The following is a 22419-nucleotide window of genomic DNA, read 5'->3' on the forward strand; positions in this document are numbered from 1 at the left end:
CCTAGAAATTGCAGTTGGTAGTGTTTTGGTTTTCTGTGTGTGGCAAGTTGCACACACCAGCGTGTTTTTTTTTTTTTTTTTTTTTTTTTTTTTTTTTTTTTTTTTTTTCTTTTTTTTTTTGAAGAGCCTGTGTGGCTGGACTCGCCGTTTCTTTAAGTGTAGCTCTGCAAGTGTGGTACCACATCAGACATTCTGACAAATATCCTACAATGTGGTGCTAGTTATTCTTGGTGCTTAGCTATTCCCTTTCTGCTGCCGCTGTGTTTGTTTCTTGCCACTTGTCTTGAAACTACTTCCTTTCATAGGTCAGACATTGTCAGATACAGAGACATTTACTTATTTATTTTAGTGAATGCCTGACTGTGATGGATCCTTTCTAAAGGTCTGTGAGAGCTGGGGCTCTGTGGTTTGTTCCTGCCCTTAGCTTTGCATGACCTTGGGCATGTTGCTTAACATCTTTGTTTCTCGGTTTGAAGTAGGTACAGAAATGCATGTATCACTCTGCTGTGAGATACACAGCTTTCTTAATGATCACTTATCTGGAGATCTCAAAAGCATTTTACAAAGAGAGTCCAATGCAATTGCTTTTGTAAGAGCTGGAGAGGTCAGACTGAGGAGTCGGTGCTGACCACCTTATCTCCCTTCATAGTTGCCTTAGATAGCCTCACTTCTTTCATTGTGTCCCTGAGCACTTGTTTCCTTTGTTTAAAGCAGGACTGAAACTGTTACCAGCTGTTAACTTTCTTTTTTGTTTGTTTCTTTTGTTTTTAATTCTCATTCAAAAGAAATTAGGAATTGGTGTCTTTCAGAGGACTTTGTGGGCTCATTCTGTGGTTCATCGCAGGGCATTAGTCTGTGCTAATATGGATTTTTACGGATTTTTTTTCCTCCTCCTTCCTCTAGAGGATTTTTGGAAATATTTAAATCTGCCATGCGACCTTTTCCATAATTGCAAGATTTAATTCTTTAAAAATTTTCACCAAGAGGCAGACTGTTGACCGTAATGCCTTTAACTTGTGATCTTAACAGTAGAGAATTTGTGGGTTTGCTTTGATTTTAATATGCAGTTTCTGTTTATTTGCTTTTTTGCTTGTAATTGCCAGCTTTGAAGGTGCAAAGGCTTTAGGTTCTCCTGGATTGTATTAGTGGCAGTGGCTCACAGATTGTGTAAACACTGATGGTGGTAATAGCACTGTGAAACAAATGACAAGACTCCATCGAGTGCATAGCTTTTAATTTTAAAAACTTTTAAAGTGGAAGTTATTCCTTTCAGAGTGCCTTCCATGCCATGATGTGAATTTTATTGCTAACGAAAAAGTACCTCTGGGCACCCCAGGAGAGACAGCAGCCATGTTATGCAGATGGGGTTTAACTGCGTGACTGCTGTGAACCTGATGGTCTCCAGCTCTCCAGGGCATGGAGGAGCCCAAGCAGCTGGACAGGGCTGCTCTTGTGGGGTTTTGTCCCCCTGTCTGCCCCCTGGCCTTCCATTGGCATGTCCTTGCTCAGCCAAGCTGACTTAGTTTCCTTTCCTCAGAGCACCATCCTCATTTGCAGTTTTACTGCAGATTAAAGGCTTGGGTTGCATGTGGAGGTTATCAGCTAATGAATAAACTTCAGTCATCCTGTCCTGTGATAAATCTGTCTCGTAGATCAAAGATGAAGCATGTAGACCTTTTTTTCTTTCAAATGGTAATTTCTTAAGGCTGTCAGATCACTTCCTAAGGTCTGTTTACATAAAAACAAAAACATTAAACATATTTTATTCAAAATGTTGAATTTTGAGTTGTGAAAAACCCTTCTATTTCCTATCTGAGGAAGCCTCCCCTCCTCCCTTCCCCATAAGGACTCTGTGAAGATCCCATCTGTGGAAATACAGGCAAGCCTCACATTGTAACTTGTAGTCATGGCAGTATTTTCTTAACACTACAGTTATTTCTGTTTTAAAACAGATAGTTGTTTAGTTAATTTCATCAGGAGTATGTATATGTATTAGAGCATCTGCTCAGTTCCAGTTGTATTAAACATGCAGAAATTTTTCAACTGTATTTTCACACAGAAACGAAACAAGGCAGATTGAAGGGTCTTTGTGATTCTATTTTAATACAAAACTGTTATTCTCCTTAAACAGCTTTCCATGCAATGTTTTCACAAAATGTGTTTTGTATTCCAAGAGCTGCCTAAATAATGATTTGAAAATCCATAAGCTCTGGGATAGTGTAAAATAAGGAGGCAGTCTGCAAGTTGAGTCCATCCACTTCTATTTATTTCGTATGTTTCTTTAGGTAAAACGGATGTACAATCGGTTATCATTTTTTTTTGCCTCAGCAACTGAAGACAGAAGTCAGGCTCTCCCACAGGCTGCGGTGAAGTTTTCAAAGGGTATAGCAGGAAAAAAAGGGAGGAGAGAGTGACCGTCTTCAAAACATCAGTTCAGCATTGGAGAGTCTGTGACACATTCATGTCATGTAGGACCAGTATCGCTAGCCTTCTGTAAGCATACAGGAAAAATAGCCCATGTTTCAGGTTCTGTGTCCTTTTGTTTTGGTCTTACACATTTCAGTACTGGGAAGGAATTACAGTGGAGCCATTTATAAGCTATAAATATGCATAAATGATTATAATTAATTTTTTTTTTGCGTTTTAGAAGTCATCAGTGTTTTTTCTAGGAATGAGCTAAACCTAGTCTAAACTGGTAAATGGAAAACTGACTACTTTTTCAAGGCACGTGTTCCAGTTTTTTCTCTGACAGTGATTCTTTTCCTTTCACTTATTCTTCATGTTCTCCTTGTCTTCAATACATTACTCTTACCTGTTCCTGGATTATAGTTTGACCTTGATGAGGTGAACAGAGAAGTGAACTGTCTTGGTTAAGGATATCTTTATTCTTACGTATCTATTTGTTCTGTAAACTGAGGATTATGCATGTTAGAAAAGAGTGAATCATTAGCAGCTTTATTTCTGGCTGTCTTTTTTTCCCGTGGCTGTTTATGAACTTATTCAGCAAATGTGGTTGCCAGTAAGTTAATGTAGTGAAATATTTTTTAGCAGTGACATTTACTGCCAAGTCCTGCAGTCACTGAATAGGAAGGTTACTGACTGGCCAGGTTTTTGTCTTTAAATTTATATATTACGAGTCGTCATCAAGGACATTTGAAAAATAACGTGTGCAAAACAATTCCCAGTCTTGCTAATTTGATCCTCTTTGCTCAAATGTTGTTTCCTTTCTGCTTCTAAAGTATACCTAAAAAAGATAAACAGTTTAATTTTTTTAATACTCTGTCTTCATGCTGAAACCGAGTGCAATGTTTCCTTATTAACCTATCCATAAATAAAATTTCACATGACTAAAGCACTAACATAAATGGAGACAAAAGAGACTTTGGAAAGTGTCAGTATTCAGGAAAGACAAAAAGTTTCAAGCATTTGGGATTAGAATTTAGGAGCTGTATTTATGCAAGTGTACGAGTATATGCACGGTGTGTACTCCGTGGGTGTGTAGATATGTATTTTGTACATACATGTTTGTATGTATGCATACATGCGTATAAGAATGTCATGTAATTGTCAGCCTTACTGATTGCATGCATGTGTAAAATTATCATACAACTTCAGTAACAGTTGGCTTCAGAAAAAATGTGCAGTGCATGTATTGGTAATGTGCATTCAGTTGTGAGTCTTGTATACAGTAAGAATTCTTTAGGTAGTGGCAGAAGCCTTAAGTATCTGTTCTGAGAACCAGAACCTAGTTGCAGGTGGTCAAAATTCCACCGGCTTCAGAAAGAGCACTTTGCTAAGAGTCTTTGAATACCGAGCTACTTATTTAAGTCCTGACTTTATGTTCCCAGACCTAACCACTTCTGACAATGGCTTCTTTGTTTCCCTGTTGAATCAGTGATAAAACTTGTGAGCTGAATTTTATTGTTTACTTATTTTGATGGCCCGTACCTTTTCCAGTGGAGACTGCATTTTTTGAAGTGTCTTTTGGTAGTGAACTAAAGGTTTAGATTTCAGCTTTGCTCTAATGAATTATAAACTAGATCTGTTAAGAGTTGCCTTACTGGTAAGCATTTGTGAAAATTTAACATTGAAGCATGAAGGACACATGTAGTTAAGTGGTGACAGTCTCATTCTTCCAGTGAAGTAAACAAAAATCTCATTAGCTACCTTCAGTTAGTGTACACTTGATTCATGCATGTATACCTATTTTTATTGTTAAAGGTAAAATCAAATTAAGAATCATCTTCTCAAAATACAATTCTGTTCCTTTTAGTGCCTATCAAAGTTGCTAAAATAAAAACAAATTCTAATTAATCTCTTAAATTAGTTAACTCTTGCTAGAGAGTGCTCACTGTGTAGTCCATTTCATTATTTATTGGCTTCTCTTGCTTTTGCATATTCTTGATTAGCTAACTGACAGATGGGCATGATTATCCTTAAGGATAATCTTTATTATGATGCTCTTTTATTATGAGGATATTTCTATTTTTATAGGGAAGCAAAGTGACGCAGTGATTATGAATCTCTGAAGGTAGCTCCTAAGATTGAGCTACTTCAAGCTGGAATCAATCTTCTAACACCAGTTGCTTGTTATGAACAACGAATGGCAGAACCAGAGATTAAATCCAGGTTCTTTCACATTTTGTCCAGTTGCAAGTACAAGATCAGCAGCCTTCTCATCTGTAGCTGACTATTGGCTTTTTGCATGAATACATCACAAAAGAACCACAAATAATATCTAAATAACTAGATTGATGTAACTTTACTGTAAGAGGGGAAATGAGGCAGAAACAATTCCTGTTTGTTTTCTGCTGTGGGTGTGCTTTCCTAAATATCAAGTGGATGATACCTTTAAAACAATAAATACAAAAAAAATATGAAATTATTTTATTTTAAAGCTTGTTGTTACTTCTGGCAAAGTAGGTGTTATAATTGCCACAGTTTTCTTCATAATTCTGTTTCTACAAAACATTAAAATCAAGTCCCCAAACCCTCAAACTGCAGATTTACCTGAAGTGGAAAGTGTATATGTGTGTGTATAAAACACTGGGATATGATCTCACTTGGATATTCTAGTAAATGGAAGTTACGTAGTACTCGGCCATTACGTCTTGCAATTTAAATTAAATTTTGGAAATTGCTGCAAATGGAAATCCTGTCCTCAGAAAAGCACACAGACCCTGATTTAGTGGCCAGCTCTTCTCTTTGCATTTAACTTGATTGATAATTCCCAGGTAGGAATACAATTTGAGTTTTCTCTCAGGCTTAGTTTTACATTAAGACCTTCCTTTTTGGCAGGAGCTCTAAAAGGTGGATTGCCTCGCACCTTGCTAGGAGCTTTTGGAGCCACATACATATAAGTAATTGTAGGAACAAATGCCCCGTATCTCCTCCCAGGATTTGCACACCGAAAGCTAATGCAGATGAAGAGCAATCCTCTTTCTCTGTGGGGTCCTAGTTGCAGATGCAGTATAGAGGGATTAAAAATTCTTCAGATTTCCTCCCCCCCTACAATCATTTTACACTATCCACAGATTTTAGATCAATTGCTACAGAACCCAGCTGGTTTAATTTTTATTAGGTTGCTGCTTCCTCCTCCAGAGAGCCCTAAGCCTCTGTTTATTTTGGGGGCAGGGGGGGAGGGAGAGCTTTTCCTCCTGCCTCACCTACTCTCCTCAGACGTCAAAGCAAGCCAGTTTGCTCCTTCTAGCTTAATCCTCCCTTTCTCCCTCCCACCAATGTTCTGCAAATTTCCTTCTATTCTTCTCAGAGTTATGCAGTGTTCGCGGTCTTTGTCAGCAGGTTAACTTTTGCCCTGGCGGTACTTGCTGGGAGACAGAGCCCCTCTGGCAGCACTTTCCCTCCATTGCCACTCTCACACAGCTGGACAGGTAACTGTCTGGAAAGGAAGAAGAGCACTGCATGAAGGGGACGTAAATCAGAATAAAACAGTGCCCGTGACAGCATTTCTGTGAGACTGCTGCTTTCAGAGGCTAAGAAACTGCCGGTAACTGCAGCTCCCACTGCATGAAAATACCTTCTAGACAATTGTTAACTAGAAAGCTGAAATCTTTTGGGAGTGGAGAAGAGGGGCCAGCTAACCAAAATATTCTCCCCCCCCTCTGCTTGGGTGTAGAAGAAGAGTAGAGACAGCCTTCTTAATACAATGTGGAGTTCAGCTGGTTAAGAGTGGCCCAAATACACTGTCCGTTTAGGGCCAAAGGACCTTTAGTGTCCTATCAAGGTGTTTACTATCAGCCTCTTGAAAAGTTTGCCTTGGAATTACTCCATCTTTGCATCTTTGGGTTTAGGGAGTAAGTTTTATTGATATTTACTGAAAGATTCTCCTACCCCCTCTTCTCTAGCCAGGTGGCTTACCCTTTCGGGTGGGCTTTTTAATTTTTGCTGTACTGAACGTAGTTGCAGACTTCAATTTTCAGCTGGCATGATCCTTTTAAATGAGAAGCCAAGTGGCTACAAATATTTGAATTATCTCAGTCGTGCTTTCAGCACTTCCAGCACCAGAAAGCTGCAGGTGTACCCTCAGTAACTCTAATGAATATTTCAGAAATTGCAACTGCACAGACAAACAACTGAAGGTTATCTTGCACTAAACCCAGGGTTTTATAGCACTGAACCAATTATTAAGTATGGGTGCAAACTCTAATACTGTGCCCCCTCTTCCACACTGGCTGGCAACCCTTCTACCTCTCGGGAAGGCTTCATCCATCATGGTGGGGGGGTCCTGAGTTAGCTGCCCGGAAATAGCTAAACTGGCAAAAATTTTTACTGTCTTAGCACACAAAATTTAGAAAAACATATTTCGGTTAAAGAATTACATTTATTTCTATTTTTGAAGAAGCATCTTGAAGAATTTCTTTGTTGAACAGGGGCAGGAGTGTGGTGTTTAGGAGTCAAATATACCATGCTGTAGGGAAGTGGCATATGTCTGCATTATAATGATAATTTTTTTGGTCACTTTTCTCCATGTATTAATGCCCTCATATAAACCTGCTTTATGGATAGTGATGCAACTTTGATTTGTGATAGTTACAATGAAACCATCTCTGTTCTCTACTTCAACCTTTTTTTGGCTTTACCTGTTCTTAAAGGCTTTATGTTAGTGTCAGATCATGATAAAGATAGGGAAAAATTATGGTGGATATATAGAATTAACATAATCTAGAGATGAACAGGTGATTCGATTAATTTAAAATTTATTTTAATACTCACTTTTTGTCTTTTAGTCATTAATCTGTAATGCTTTTTTTAAAAAAAAAAAAAAAGGAAGGAAAAAACCTTCTCTTGCTCCAGAGCAAGAGGAAGTTATTTTAACAAACAATGCTTGTTAATACAGATTCATTACTGCAGATTTTAAGGTCCAGAATTTCCCAATATCAGTTGTAGGAAAATGTGCTGTCATTTCCCATCTTGAAACTCTGTAGTAGTAAACAGGAATAAATTCCAGCTTTCAGTGCATCTTCACCTTCAGGTTCATCTTCACCTGCTTGCTACTTTTTCCTAATTCAAATTCAGAATCAATATTTTTTTCTTCTCGTACCATGTCATATGAGAACAGACCATGCAGACTTTAGGCCAAAATTGTGGGATCTTGTCCTCATCTTTGTTCTTATCCTACCACATCCCTTCCTACCCCCTGAGGATTTTAAAGACTATACTATTATGTAGCATTCGTGCAATGCCGTATTCAAGTAGACCGTTAATTGACATGCACAGTATTGTATGGTTTAGGCTGGAAGACAAAATAAGCAATTTGCTTTATTTTGCAGAGTGAGTTCTAACTGTTATTAAAGTGATTTGTAGTTGCATATTTTCCAGTAAAGGTGACAGATTACTTCAAAGCTGGTATTTTCTTTTTGTTAAACAAGGTTCTCAAATAGATCCATCTTGCCCACGTATTCTATTCTTGCCAGTTGGCTTTGAAAGCTGGTGCTTGGGCTCATCGCTCAGAACTAGCTTCCAAAAAATGAGGTCCCATGCTGTTTCTATCTATTGAGCTGGTAGGGACTGGAAGGATCTGATCTGAAGCCAAGGTGAAGACTGAATTGATGGAATCATATATAATGGGTTTGCCAAGTACTGCCCAGTCATGAAGTTCCACTTTCTGGGAAAGAGTACTGAGACGAGGGGTGGCAGAGCATTTGCTATGATACCGGCTATCCTCAGATTTCCTTCCCTGGACTTAAAGCCAGGCCACCACGTAGGAGAGAACTAGCTTTTCGTTGAATGCATTTTTACACATTTACATCTTGTTCCTCTCTTTTGCATGCTGCTTCCCCATTTTCTGCCCAGTTACACATATGCATTTGAAGAAAAAAAGGCTTGCTGCCCTTTATTATGGTATTACATGTAATTTGACCATACATAATGAATATATCATTGCAGAGGCATGCTTGTACACTTGGTATGCATATTTCCATTTGACACACACACACCCACGAACACATACACAGACTCTGTTTCAGGTGAATGGTCACCCCTCAGTGGGGATGGAGGCCAGTTGTCTTTAGGGCCAAATTCTGCATCTTAAGCAAGTTCTAGCTTTCTAGATGCAACCATAAGATGGAAAATAATACCAAGATCATGCGCTTCTTCAAAAATCTGACAGGATTGCTTAGATTTCTCCCCCATCCCCCTTTTCTAGCAGCTTTCATTTATGAGATAGTGAAAGCTCAGGTCTCTTGTCTATGTTCAGTTTTTATAGAAACTGCCTGGAACTGACTATAGTCTCTGAAACCACAGTGATGATACACATCTGTGTCAGATATCCAGTTTGACACCAGCCCTTTCCAATATCTGGCAGAGAGCAAGACCTAAATGAAATCCAGTTGACTGGAGCTCAGCTAAGATCTGATTGAGGTGACTTTGATAGATCAGATAGTTCAAGAACTTGGTGGAGTCTGCATAGAATCTGTTCACCCACTCTTATATCAGTCCACAGTCTTCAAGTCTTGCTCATCTTTGCAGCTGTTGCAGTGGTCAGAAACAAAAGGGTTTTTTTCCCGTTGTCTAGGCAAGAGATTGCCTAGGGCAAAAGCAATTGCAGATCGTGCCTCAGTCATCTGTGCTTGCAGTCACTTCTGTCTTTCAGCTCTTCCAGTGGTCTGTATGTGTAGGCTTTAATTCAAAATTATATTGGGAACACTTTAGCTGGGAAGACTCGGTTACCAGCCTTTACTAAAGTCTTTGCATCCTCCTACCTCTCTTCATCTGTCACCTCTCCAACATTATGTTTTTATTTCACTTTTTGTTAGTATACTAGTCTGCATGCCACATTCAGCTGCAGCAGTAGTAACCTCCAGAGTATGAAGGAACGGTCAACTGGGTCTAGTACCTGCTTCAGCTAACTTCTTTGCATCCAAAGATTACTGGTAAAATTAACTTATAGTGGAATGAAATGGAAAAAAGCACCCTGCTTTGGTAACCCATTATCTTTAATCAGATGCCTATTAAATGGTTGTTGAAATTCAGAGTGCAGCTATCTACAAAGGTCTGTAGCTCAAATTATAATGAGAGATAAATAATCAATAAAGAGCTTCCAGAATGCAGAAGGCTATTTGTCCGTAAGTTAAATATGCATTTTTGAAACCTCTTCAGAAAATATGTATAAAGCCTGGAATTCCCACCTAGAAGGTCATACAGAAAGTATTTAGTTTTGTAGTCATTGCATCAAATATGCAAATACCTATACTGAATGTATGGTTCAAGTGGTAAGTAACTGTTGCAGAAATAGAGCATTTCAGGCCTCATACGAACTCACAATGTTGTGTTTGGATTTTTTTTTTAAATGTCTACTTATAAGAGCACCTAGGTCATTACTATCACCTGAGAGGTAACCAGCACTTTAGCCTCTTTGATGAACTGTTCAATAAACTGTTACTTTATTGAAAGTAGATTTTTTTTTTTTTATTAAAATGTCTACCTGTTGTACTTACAGCATAAGTAATTTGTTTGAATCATCAGGTGAGTGCTGTTAAGTTATAGTGAACGAGGAAAATTGCAAAAACACGAATTAGGGTCCCTGTCCTTAAGTGTATTTCAGTTTGCATTTTGATAGCAGTTTAGAAATGTTATCGCCTGTTTTGTCACAGACATAATTCACATCTTTCTTCAGGCACTGTAAACAAGAGAAATGGTTTAATGGCTCCATAAAAGGCACTCTGTGCTGATAGCTGAGATTAGACCCTTTAGTAATGGATTTTTGTGTGTTGGGGGAAGGGGAGGGCTTGGCAGAGGTAAATGTACTGGAAAAGAATCTTGGAGAGACACTGATGTATCTGAAGTGCCTGCTGCATTTCTGTGTGCATTGGGAGATAGATTTAATGTATGACAATGTTGGCTTTATCAGTATGGGGCCTTCTCTTCTTGCTTTTGAAATTTTACCAAGTACTAACTTGGGTCATCTCAGTCAGTCTAGCACCTGGAGTTGTAGTCGTATTAACTTAAATATTTTTACATCTGTCTTTTCATCTTGCTGTTACAAAGTCGAATCTCCCTCCATTCAAATGTGTTCAAGAAATCTCTCTAAACTTAAATTGCGTATTAACAGTTTTGCTTCAATCGATCATAAAAATGAATGAGTGTACTTGCTAAGTCAGGTTTAGAGGGTAATTTAAGAGCATAGATGTGAAAAGCAGTTCAGAAACATGCAGCAGCAATCTTTAGGACATGACTTACTGTGACTTCCCAGTTACTTCCTTTTCTCTGCAGGTACACAAAATCCTTGCACTTAATACACATGAATGTAGTATGACTTAGGAGACATCAGAATTCACTAGCACAAGCAAGGTTACTGCTGTAAGTTGATTTTATTCCGTATAGCAAATGCTCTTGCCCCACAAGTGTTGATAAGACATCTTTCTCTGTTTGGTTAGTGGAGTCAAGATTGCCTGCCATTAGCCAGCATCATTGAATTACTAGTAATATTTCATGCCTTTTAACAATATGTTTAAATCAATCCTCCTTCTTAAGAAAATAAAATCAGGTTTTGCTTTGTGTTCTGTGCAGGAATCTGAAGTTTGAAAATTATAAAATTCTTGCTCAAAGGATGACTTGCAATTTCACATAAAATATTTCCCATTTCTTCATCTTGAATAATAATCTCTTGAATTGAAAAATATTTTAAACCATTGCTTTTATATTTGATGCAGTGCATTTCTGGGGCTTTTTCAGAAGAAAAGATTCAGTTCTATCTGTATAGAGGTGGTACATTGCCTGTTTCTTGGGTTAGAAAGTATACCAGTCAGTGTCCTCTGAGACAAACCAATTCCTCCTTTATTTCAGAGTTCTTAATAAAATTGTTCTTTGTTTGAGTCTTAAACTAGATGTTATTATGAACAAAATGTTTGGGGATTAGGCTGTTGACAGATAGCAAAGGAGAACAGCACTGCAAAACAAGGGGTGGCAGGTTTCACCCTATGGTTTGTATAAGAGACAGCCCCAATACAGTAAGTATTTTTCTCAGACTTTTTTCCTTTCTGCTTCTAAAAGTGTACACTTAAGGAGTTACAGATAAAGCTAAGCGTGGTGACTGTGTCAGGGAACTGCCTGAGGAAGGCTTTAAATTTTACAGCTACATTATCTTTCTGGCCGTAGTTAAGATAAAGATCTAATATAAAATCACTTTGGACTGTAATGCTTTCCCTAAATGAAATGAAGGCGTTAACCTACTTGATTTGATACACTTTACCCTAGCTTATAAAGCTGGGAGGAAGGTGAGGTAAACTTTAATTAAAACTACAGCACAGATGCCTTCTAGCACTGTGCCCTGTACCTTGCTAGGACTGTACAGTAAGCAAAATAAAATGTACCTCGCAGCCGAGGCAGCAGGCTGGAGCCGTGTTCAGTGAAAGTAATTTAATTAGTGTTGATCATGACTCCAGATGATGGTGATTTGATAAGGAATAATTTAGTACTTAACAGCCTTTTACATGCACCAACTCCATGTGGGAAGGTAAAGCAAATTGCACAAAATGAATGTGCTGCTTTCACTTGTGCCTGTGCCAGTGAGCTGGAAAACTGCCTGTTAGCAGACGTTCAGGCTCTCAGCGCTGTGATGAAATACCCAGCCAGTTCTCCGCACAGGGCTGTGGTGTGGGAGTCTCTGTACTCCCGTTATTTAAAAATAAATAAGGGAAGTAATTTTTCATAACAGATTAACTCCGAGGAAGTAGCAAAGTTAAAATTAAAAAAAAAATAAATTAAAAGAATGGAGCAGCATGTGGCCTTTGTGCGAATATGTGATACTGGCTTTAAAAAAGGGTCTTGCAGTTGTGTTTTCTCTGATTCCAGTCAAAGAGATAGCCTACCTTTGCATTGGAACCACCATTCTGGAGTCGTGGGGCCTATCATATGTATTAAATGTGTGGCGTGCCTTATCTGACCAAGACATGCAAGGAGAGTCAGCAGTAAAAGTTCACCAGCAAAACCCCCAAACAAACTACTAGATGTCAGCCTGCTTTACGATTATGGGGGAAAGCTGACTGGGCTACATTTTGCGATATTATTAAATTTGAGAATCTTTATTCAAGAAGTCCATATGGTCTTTTATTTTAGTGAAAGTTCAGACAGTTTATTCAGAAGGAGACCTTGCCTTTTTGTGATGTTCACTTTTCATCTCTGTTTCTTAAGTTACTGTGCTGTGCATATGTATTTGTGTACCTGTTTTACTGTCTACTTTTCCTGTGTAATCTTTCCATATAATTGACTATTACCTACCAAATATAATAGCTGGATACCAGTTTCAGAGACAATTCTTGTGAGTTTTGTGAAAATATGTGGCAAAATAACATAGTGCTATCTTGCAGTTGTCTCAGTGAAACACAACAGTAGAAGTTGTCATGTAATAGAGTATGAGAGGACCTGTTTGTGTGAAAGAGCTCTCTGAACGTTGCCCAGCAGTGGGAAGACTCATGAGAATCTGGAATCCAGATCTTACAGATACTTATAAATCAAAGTTTGTTGGTTCTGATGCTCACTTCTTAGGCAGCATTTCATTTACCTCACCCTCCCCACCAAACACATGGTGTATGAAGGTTCATTAGCATCCAACATGTAACAAATTGTCTTTCCTAAGTTCATGTGCAAGGGAAGGGCAAGATGCTACTTGATGGTATACAGTAATGGTCTGATTTTGTGCTGAGGTTCTCTAACAGGGACTGCTGCACATACATGGATTTCCACAGAGGTGCAAGTGTCTGTGTCAGGACGTTCAAACTACAATATCTTGATGACAACATCAAAAAATGGTGATAAAATTGATCTCTGAAATTTAGGCTTCTTGGAGTTCAAAAATGTATTCACCACCTCACTTTATTTAAAACTCGATGAGTGTGCTTTCAAGGTGTTACGTACCTGTCTTTTAGTCCCTTGTCCTCCAAGCTGTTTACTTCAGATTTGTCTGTGTCAGGTGAACTTTGAATTTTCTTCAACTTTAATTTTGGTTAAGGTTGAATATGAAATAAGGAAAGTTGGCTGGCTTAAACTAATATGCTGGTTAACCTTCTCTTTACCTTTGGCTTTTTACTTAATCCAAACCAACTTGTGCTACTAATTAATGCTGCATTTCTGTCACACTCCTCTTCCTTTTACCTTTTTAAAAAAAAGATTGTGAGTTTTTGTTTGTTTGTTTTTTTGTTTTTCCAATTTATATCTATATCACATTTACTATTGAATTTGGTGAGGCCAGGATTTTATCTTGTGTATTTTTGAGAAGCCATTCCTTGTGTATTTTTTTCAGACATTACTTATAATTAAAGACTCATGTCATCATCCAGTTTCTTAAGTTTCACTGCAAATTTTCATTCATTCTGTGGGACAAAAAGCTTACTGATTATATACTTGAGGCTGATATGTGAGAAATTTATTTTGGTGTCATTTGTGTGGTGGTCTTTGAACTACTATTGCATTTATAGCTAAAAGCTACCTCACTAATATTACTTAGAAACATTTGGTGCCTGGGAAGTATTTTGCCTCTGACAACATTTACAGTAGTTAAGCCAAATATAAGTGGGCTGTTATTTTCCTGCTAATGAGATGGGATCCTGGCCATCATTCTATTAAACAATAAAAGTGCTAATAGCCAATGCAAAGGATCTCTGGTGTCTATTTTTCAGTTGACACCCAAAGAAATATTTGAAATGTTTATTTCCTATATTGTTTTTAGTATTGCAATGGTTTAATTAATCCTGTGTTTAATTAGCAGTGTCTAGCTTACTTGAGAAGGCTTATTGTTAATATTGTACTTGGGTTTTAATTACATTTTCTTTTTCCTTACAGTGGCTTTTCATGGTCTCCCTGTGAAAATCAAGAAGGAACCCCATAGCCCATGTTCGGAACTTGGCTCTACTTGCAGTCAAGAGCAACCATTCAAGTTCAGTTATGGGGAAAAGTGCCTGTACAATGTCAGGTAAAGATATCAGGAGCATGTTTGCAGTGAGAACTGCTGATTTAAATGAGGACTGACTAAAGAGTAATAAAACCATAATAGAGATCTTATAAAAGTTACCTCTTCAGCAGATAACAGACTGATGAGATAATGCATTTAGCTGATGAACACTGATGGAGTTGTTTACAGTTGTATCAAACACTTACATAACCTTTTTAAAGCAGTGTTTCTCATCAAAATGCATATTCTTCATTCCTTCTCCATGGGAGATAGCTAGAATTTAAAAACCCAGGGTGCAAGTGTGAAATAGAAGGAAGGAGTGTCTTGTTTTCTGCGAGTGCTGTTGAAAGTACTTTCAAAATGCATTACACACATTAGGAAAGAGAGAGAGAGATCTCTGTAACAGGCAAGAGATTGGCAGGTCTGAGCAACACATTAGGTATTTGTCAAGTTTTGCAGATGTTATATGTGTGTATTCATGGGTGATTACAATTTAAAATAGTATTTCATTAGGCCCTGCCTCTCGTTACCTATTCAAAAGCAACTTGTCTTGTTTTATAGGGAGAGATAATAAAAGCTTTATTTGTTGGGGGTAGGTGGGCTTGATACTACTGTATTCTTTATTGACTTTCTTTTGGTTTGCACTTGCATGTCACTCCATCCTTTAGTGTCAGCAATGAAAGGTTACTTATTGACATTTGTCTATTTTAGAATCTTTCATCTAGCTTGTGAGTTTTTATTCTCATTAATGTACTACCAAAACTTAGCACTTAAAGCATTTACATTTAACTTTCTGGATATGAAAGGGGAAAAAAAAAAAAAAAAGACTGGAAGACTGGCACCTTTGCCAGTCATAGAGGAGTGATTTTGATTTAAGAAGTTAAATGCATACATTGATGGATTTGATGGGTGCTAGTGGACCTGACATAGGAAAGTATGCAAGTTGGTGCTTTTACTGTCTGCCTAATATCTGCATTTGTCCTGTTTAGAAAGAGGGGCTGATCAAAGTATCAAGCCGTTTCCTGATTTGGGACACCTTTGAAAAGAGCATCTATGTTTTTGTAGGAGTAGCACTTTATTGGGGGGGGAGGGGGGAGAGAAAAAAACCCTGTTGGGAGAGGCTGCTGACATCCTACTGTGGGTAGCTAAGCCAACATACCATTGTTTTTCTGGGTCAGATCCCTTCCCTCTAGCTGTATTGTTTTACTGTCTCACTTTGTGGTTTGTGTGAGGTTTAAAAAAGAGTCTTGACAGGCACTGCAGGCTCTTCATGCTCTAGTCCAGGTGCTTCTACTTTTATGTATTTTGTATACCTCCTGTTAGAATGTCATTGTAAGACTGGATACTTTAAAAATACATTTCTGTGTCCCAGAGAAGAAAATGCTGTGTTCAGCCACTTGCCTCTAACATAATTTTTTTTCTGTGTTCTTTGCAATGTAGAGAATTCCTCTACTCCAAACTGGTTAATAAGGTAACTATAATAAAAAGCTTAGAAATGTGACACTTGGTTTTGTTGTTTTTTTTGTTTTTTCCTGGATGTAGATGCTGCTTTTTTTTTTTTTTTTCCACCAGAGAAAACAACCTAACCTTCTTTCCCCTTGCCTTTACTGATAGTGCCTATGATCAGAAGCCACAAGTGGGAATGAGGCCCTCCAACCCACCAACGCCATCCAGCACTCCTGTGTCACCACTGCACCATGCCTCCCCAAACTCAGCTCAGACTCCTAAACCTGACCGGGTTTTCGCTACACATCTCCCTCCATCCCAGTCTATTCAAGACAGCAGTTTCCCTATGGACCACAGGTAAAACATGAGACACGCAAGGGACCCATGCAGAAGGTATTTCAGTTGTGGCTACGGGTTTCTTGTATAAGGGTAGCACTGGCTTCCTGCTCACAGCTATTCCCTTTTGGGTTGGAGGATCAAGGTGAAAACCAGCAAGGTTCCGTGTGTCACAAGTATGTGTGTTACAAAAGGCTGGCACCCAGCTTGGTGCACTTCAGTAGGAGTTCATATTGGCAGTGACAGAGTTTTAATGAGCTGTTGCTTCTGTCTTGTGAGGGTGATTACAGGAGGCTAGATAATCTCATCTAGGCTCCCTTTCTCACGAAAGTTTGGACCAGATGGTCTTTCAAGGTCCCTTCCAATCTGGGCTATTCTATGAGTGTGTGATTCTTGAGGCTAGTAAGCCCTACTAAGTAATGAAGTCATTAGCAGGCATGGTCCTGGCTATAAATACCTGGTCACTCGCTAAGCAGTTCCCCTACCTAAGAGATAAGTGGCCATGTTATGGTGTTACTGCTTCAGAATATTCTTTGGAAGGGTGGATCATTTTTCTAACCCCTTTTGAAATATAGCATTTCAAACAAACTAAGATGCCAACATAAACTGTGCTTAAATAACATTAGTCTGAGTAAAAGCCACAAGAGCTGCAGACTAGAATTAAAGCTTAAACTGTCCTTAAGTCACCCTGTTTTGTTTTGATATGTTAGAAATCCCCAGACAACTGACTGTCTGTCTTAGTTCAGTTTTGCAACAGACATGCTCAGTGGACTCCACTTTTTGTGGAATTCTGTTTATCCTAACCTTTATTGCATGAACCTGTTTTTATCTGCTATGTTGTGTGATTGCTCAGAACATTTAAAATTTCATCTGTATGTAAAGATATATATATATATATATGTTCAGAAACTCAAATTAGCTCTTAAACATTAGTAAATTAAGAAGCACCTGAAAAGAAAATTGCAGTTGTTGTGAGTGCAACTTGCATGTTTCTGCTCTAATAAGGGCCATTATCTCCAGGGATTTGTGCATATCACTTTTGAGCAGGGTTGCTAAGGTTTCTATTGCTGTTTCTGTGCTCTGCTGAGATAGTTCTAAATATCACCCAAGGTTCTCTCAAGCCCTTCTGGTGATGAAGAAACACTGAATTGGCCCCATCAGTGCCATAGTCACAGTCTTTTCCCCCTCCATGGACTGTGGTTTAACCACACAGGTCCCTGGTGAAGCCAGGCAGTGGTTTTGATTACAGGATGGTGGATGAATGCGTTTCTGTATATCCACCAAAGTCAAGTTGTCAGGAGACTGAAATCTTCTGTCAGAGAGCAGTAATAACATTTTTCAAATGAAAAAATCTTTTGTTTTAGAGCAACTTGTAAAGAGAGTACTGACGCTGTATGTCAGCCTTAATTTGAGTATTTATAGAAATTTGCAGAAACCTTAGTATATTTTTCTATAACCATAACACTTGCTCTGCACAAGCTTTGTAGACTCTCTACATGATTCTCACGGCCGCCCCCATCTTTGATATTCATGTTCTTTAGGGCATTTTGCAATAATGCTGCACTTCTGTACTAGAACATCATGTGTTTTAGTGAAGTCCAAAATAGCTGACTCAGGCAAAAAAAAAAATCTAATTTTTCTCCTTTTTTAAAGAAAGGTACAACTGTAGTGAAAGACATTTTTCCCCACTTTCTTATTTGTTTTGATTCTTCTCACTTCCAGTTATTTGAAGCAAATGTGTACTTCATTAATTTTATGAAATTCAAATCTTCCTGATTTAGAAGGTGATACGATACTACAATGAGTGTATTCAGAAAATGTCATTTGAACAAATGACCTACCTACATGAGTTCATATATAAATCTGTAACTCAAGGCATATTTCTTTGGAACCTGCATTGGTGGCTTAAGATAGCATTAGCATCTAGAACATAGATCCCATACATCTTCATACAGGGCATGAATATATGAACGATAAGTGGTCCTAATAAGTACCAACAGGAATCAAATCCACTTGTATAAACAAATGGCTTGATTCCATACAAAGCTTCCAGTACAACAAGTATTATTAACTTCCTTTGAGGCTTTGTGAGTGAGCCTGTTTCTTATTTTAACTTCAAGTTGCAATTTTCTGATTCACTCCTTGACAGTTCTTAATGATAATTTCTGCTTCTTTTTTTGGCTAATGAAAAAAGGAAAAGAGGGAAATGAATGCAGTGCCAGTCAGCCTAACTGTTTCATAATACATTTGAGTTTCTAAGTTTATTTTCTGCAGGTGTAGGTGGAATTGCTAAACCCAATGTTAGTGCAGTAGTCTTTCTACTGCAAAATACAATATTTACAGCAAAATTAAAAAAAAATTAAATGTTATCTCCACTACTACATTGTAAAAGTTTCTATCTCTGTAGCTTCCACAGTATTCGTAATTAAGCAGTGACAGTAAATATTTGTCAGACCAAGTTCACATCAGTATTATGACAGACGTTAGTAGAGTTTAAATTGTTTCAGGAACGTGTACTACATATGATTTCATAGTCAAGGATTGTATTGAGTGAACAGTCAACCCCCTGCACTCTTTGCTCACCCAGTTTTCTCTAAGAGAATGTCTGCTTTTCTTGCATGAACCAAAGCTGGTTCAGACCCAAAGTACAGGAAGCTGAAGAATAACTAGTTCTTGATATTTTTTTTTTAGCATGACAGTGAGAAACTTGCAGAGAAATGCACAGGTTTATTTTTTTTATTTAAAGAAAAAAAGTATGTCTTGTTCATGATGAGTGATAACAGGACTAAGCAGTTTGTTGCAAGACCATTGCATCTGCTGTGGATTTGTGCAGACACAACATTACTACAGTGGTGGTTACCACTACTGGCAATCTGCAGGAGATGATAGGAAGACTTTGTTCAGTTCATCAGGACATGGTGGGAAAATAGCATCCTTGTATTCTCTGTGCTTCTGAACCTGCAGATGCCCAAGGAATTACATTCAGGCCTTTTAGTTCAAGTAGGTGTGTTTTAATGGAAGAAACAAGCATAGGTTCTTGAGTACTGCTGCATATAAATTAAGTTAATTTAAAACTTAATTCTCAGATTTTATGCTACTGAAGAGCATTTAGGAATAATGAGTGGCAGCATGGCTTGTATGGATGATTTCTTTCAGGTAGAAATGACCAAGGGAACAGGTTAAGGCAGGAGAGGAATTCTTGGGCATTGTTTCTCTTAGTAAAATTTGCACCCTCTCCTTTTTCTGGGGTGCTTACACTTCCTTCTCCTTAGATCTGGAATGTAGTGCCAGCATTGCATGTAGATCTCCCACAGTGCTATCCCTGAGAGGGCAGAACTGTGGACTTTTACCCTGGAATGATTCCAATTGTTACAACAGACAATACTCTATTCAAAATGTTTGTAATTGTTATGGTCGGAATGGTTTCTGTGTAACAGTAAGAATGGAAAGAGTAAATCTGAATACAAACAGTATGTTGCTAATACTCATGAAAGAACAGAGAACTTGACCTGAGCCTCCCTCCTTCGTGTTACTGTGGTAGGATGTTGATCTTCCTACAGTTTTGAAGCTGGTACATTTCCTTTTTGCCTCTTCTGTTGAGAGAAGATACTGAAAGCAAAGAGGATGGTGGTGGGGACAGGACTTAGAGCTGGCATTAATAGGTGTGGGGTTTTGTTTCTTTGCTTGTTGCTGTTCTACAACGCAAGTGATCCTGATGGGAGCACTTGGCATGATTGTAAACAAAATGTTTGCTACTGAGAAAGTGATACAGCCACTAATCATGACAAGTGAAGATCTTTGGGAAATAGAATATAGCTCAAGTCCTTTACATGACCTCTCTAACTTGTATCCTAGATTTCGCCGCCAGCTCTCTGAACCTTGCAATTCTTTCCCACCTTTGCCTGCAATGCCAAGGGAAGGACGTCCAATATATCAGCGCCAGATGTCCGAGCCAAACATCCCTTTCCCACCTCAAGGTTTTAAGCAGGAGTACCACGATCCAGTTTATGAACACAACGCTATGGTTGGCAGTGCTGCCAGTCAAAACTTCCCCCCTCCTCTGATGATTAAACAGGAACCTAGAGATTTTGCATATGATTCAGGTAGGTGAGATTCTCCATTAGTTCTGCATTAAAGTAATAAATGAGTTGAAGCCAGTGCTATTGATGTTTTGATCATATGAATTGAAACTTCCTCTTTTGGCTTCAAAGTCTCCCAAAGTAATTTACATCTGAGATGATAGTTTACAAAGTAGTAAGCTTGCTACATAGTACAGTGTGACTCGTGCTGCCATTGCTTGCTCTGCAAAGGATTTCTTTTTCCAGAACACTCTGTCCAGAAAGTGCACAGGTTAAAGAAGCTGGAGAAGAAAAATTCATGGGTGCAAAATTGAGTTTTGCTTAAGAGGGGGCTTGTTCTGTACTATCTCATCTCTGACCTCTGAATTTGTATGCTCCATTTTATGAGCTCTTTCATTTGTCTGCCAGAAATAGGGGACTCTTTCTCCTCTTGCTTGCACTACTTTAAATCAGGAGTAACTCCGCTGAAGTGGGGTTTATACAGCTATAAAACCAGTGAGGGAGAAGAATCAGCCAAATTGGTGTCAGCTTCTCAGATTGTGCATACTGCTGTGTTTTGTGGACGTACATAATCTCTGATGCCAGGTTGCTGATGTAGAGAATACGCTGTTGCTATTAATAATGTTTATTATGATTGTGCTTATAGGGCAACTGGAATAGAGCCTTATTGCTCTACGGACAGTACAAAACACAGGAAGTAGTGGCAAAGCCTGCTCTCAATAGCTTCTGGTCAAAATAGAAAAGATAAGTGATAGAAAGGATAAAAACATAAATCAAGGGAATAACATTGTAAATGTTTGCCATGATTTAAATGTAATATTTATATTATACTTGGGAAAATAGAGAAGCAAAAGAGGAGTTTAGTAATGAGTAAGTACCAAGTAACATGGAGAAGGAAGCTGTAAGGGTGGTATGGAGAGAAGCTGAGATTAAAACAGCATGGAGTGGGCTAGGTGGGGTAAACAGTTGATCAGTATGAAGTCAAGAAAATGCCATCAAAACACTTTTTTTCAGTTCCAGTGTGATTTCTGCAGCTCCTCTTCAGTCTCTGCTCTGTCCCGTTTTGTGTGTGCTGTGCTGTTGAAAGGGAGGGATTTCAGTGAGTCCTTACCATGATTCTGGAGGAGGGTGCATTGCTTTTGTACGCATGCGCGCTGAGTTGGGCAGGGGGAGTGGATGGCCCTGTCTGACTTTGGTCCGACTCTTCTTCTGGGTGCTGCAGTACAGGCAGTGCTTTCATGTTTGTTCAGTCTCTGGCTAGATCCTTTTGCAGTTTATTTTCCAAAGGCTACATGGCAGTTGAGTTGAGGTCTCCTTTGAAAGTTCAGCCTGTGACAAACTATCATGCAATTTGATACAGTGTAGAACTGGTTTTTATTGTCTTCTCTGTAGCTGACTTAACACTGTCTATTTAGTGAGGTATTTTGTGGTATTGTTAATGTAAAGTGCTTGGTTTAGAATTGATCTCTATGTTAGAACAGGGGAATTTGGAAAGTAGAGTTGCATTCTCCTTTCTTATTCTTGATAAGAAAAAAACCCCAGTCCTTAGGTAAATTTAAGCTAGGCCAAGGGGATCAGGGGTGAAATACTTCTCCAAGTTGAAATATTAGGCAATGAAAAAGAGTTCAGATTACAAGGATCAGATCTAGAAGTCATCCTGTTCATTGATGAAGGTTCTGAGATACATGGCTTTGACAGTTGTGTATCTTCAGTCTTACGGAGCAGCATGAGAGAGACAGCATAGTTAATGTGGCAATGGATAATAAATGGAGGACTGCAGCTTCAGGCACTGCCAGTCCCTTGCAACATTCACAAGCACCATTATTCATCCTGCTAAATTAAAGGCTGAAAAAGAGCCCTTTTGTAAGCATGCTTCATATTTGGCTAGGAAGTGGGCTCTCCTTATTGCATGCTATTACTTTAAATCTGGGTTGACTGCTAGCATTCATCTTTCTTTGGAATATTCTTTATGGAAAAAAGCAGGAAATTTTATTCTGAAAGGAAGATGTGCAAACTTATATCCAATCCTGTCATGCTTTTTTTTTTTTTGTGCCAGTAAGAACAACATTCCACTTTATAGTAATGATGTTCAAGCAAAATTGTTGTTTCTTTTGTAGATGAATAATTAGTTTTTAAAAATGTAATAGCTGT

At 38.4% G+C, this 22419-nt stretch overlaps 1 protein-coding gene across 3 annotated transcripts in view; it reads left to right on the forward strand.

The window, feature by feature from the left end:
• ETV1 (ETS variant 1) overlaps nt 1-22419 on the forward strand; it is a 65695-nt gene that overhangs the window by 17915 nt on the left and 25361 nt on the right. For all 3 annotated transcript variants that reach the window (XM_026843302.1, XM_026843303.1, XM_026843304.1), the window contains 3 exons: nt 14299-14428; nt 16022-16210; nt 20045-20292. In XM_026843302.1, coding sequence (XP_026699103.1) covers nt 14299-14428; nt 16022-16210; nt 20045-20292 — 567 coding nt within the window. The remainder of the gene's footprint in view (nt 1-14298; nt 14429-16021; nt 16211-20044; nt 20293-22419) is intronic.

This window comes from Athene cunicularia (genome assembly GCF_003259725.1).
Source record: "Athene cunicularia isolate RWA chromosome 2 unlocalized genomic scaffold, athCun1 chr2_part1, whole genome shotgun sequence".
Classification (NCBI taxonomy): domain Eukaryota; kingdom Metazoa; phylum Chordata; class Aves; order Strigiformes; family Strigidae; genus Athene; species Athene cunicularia.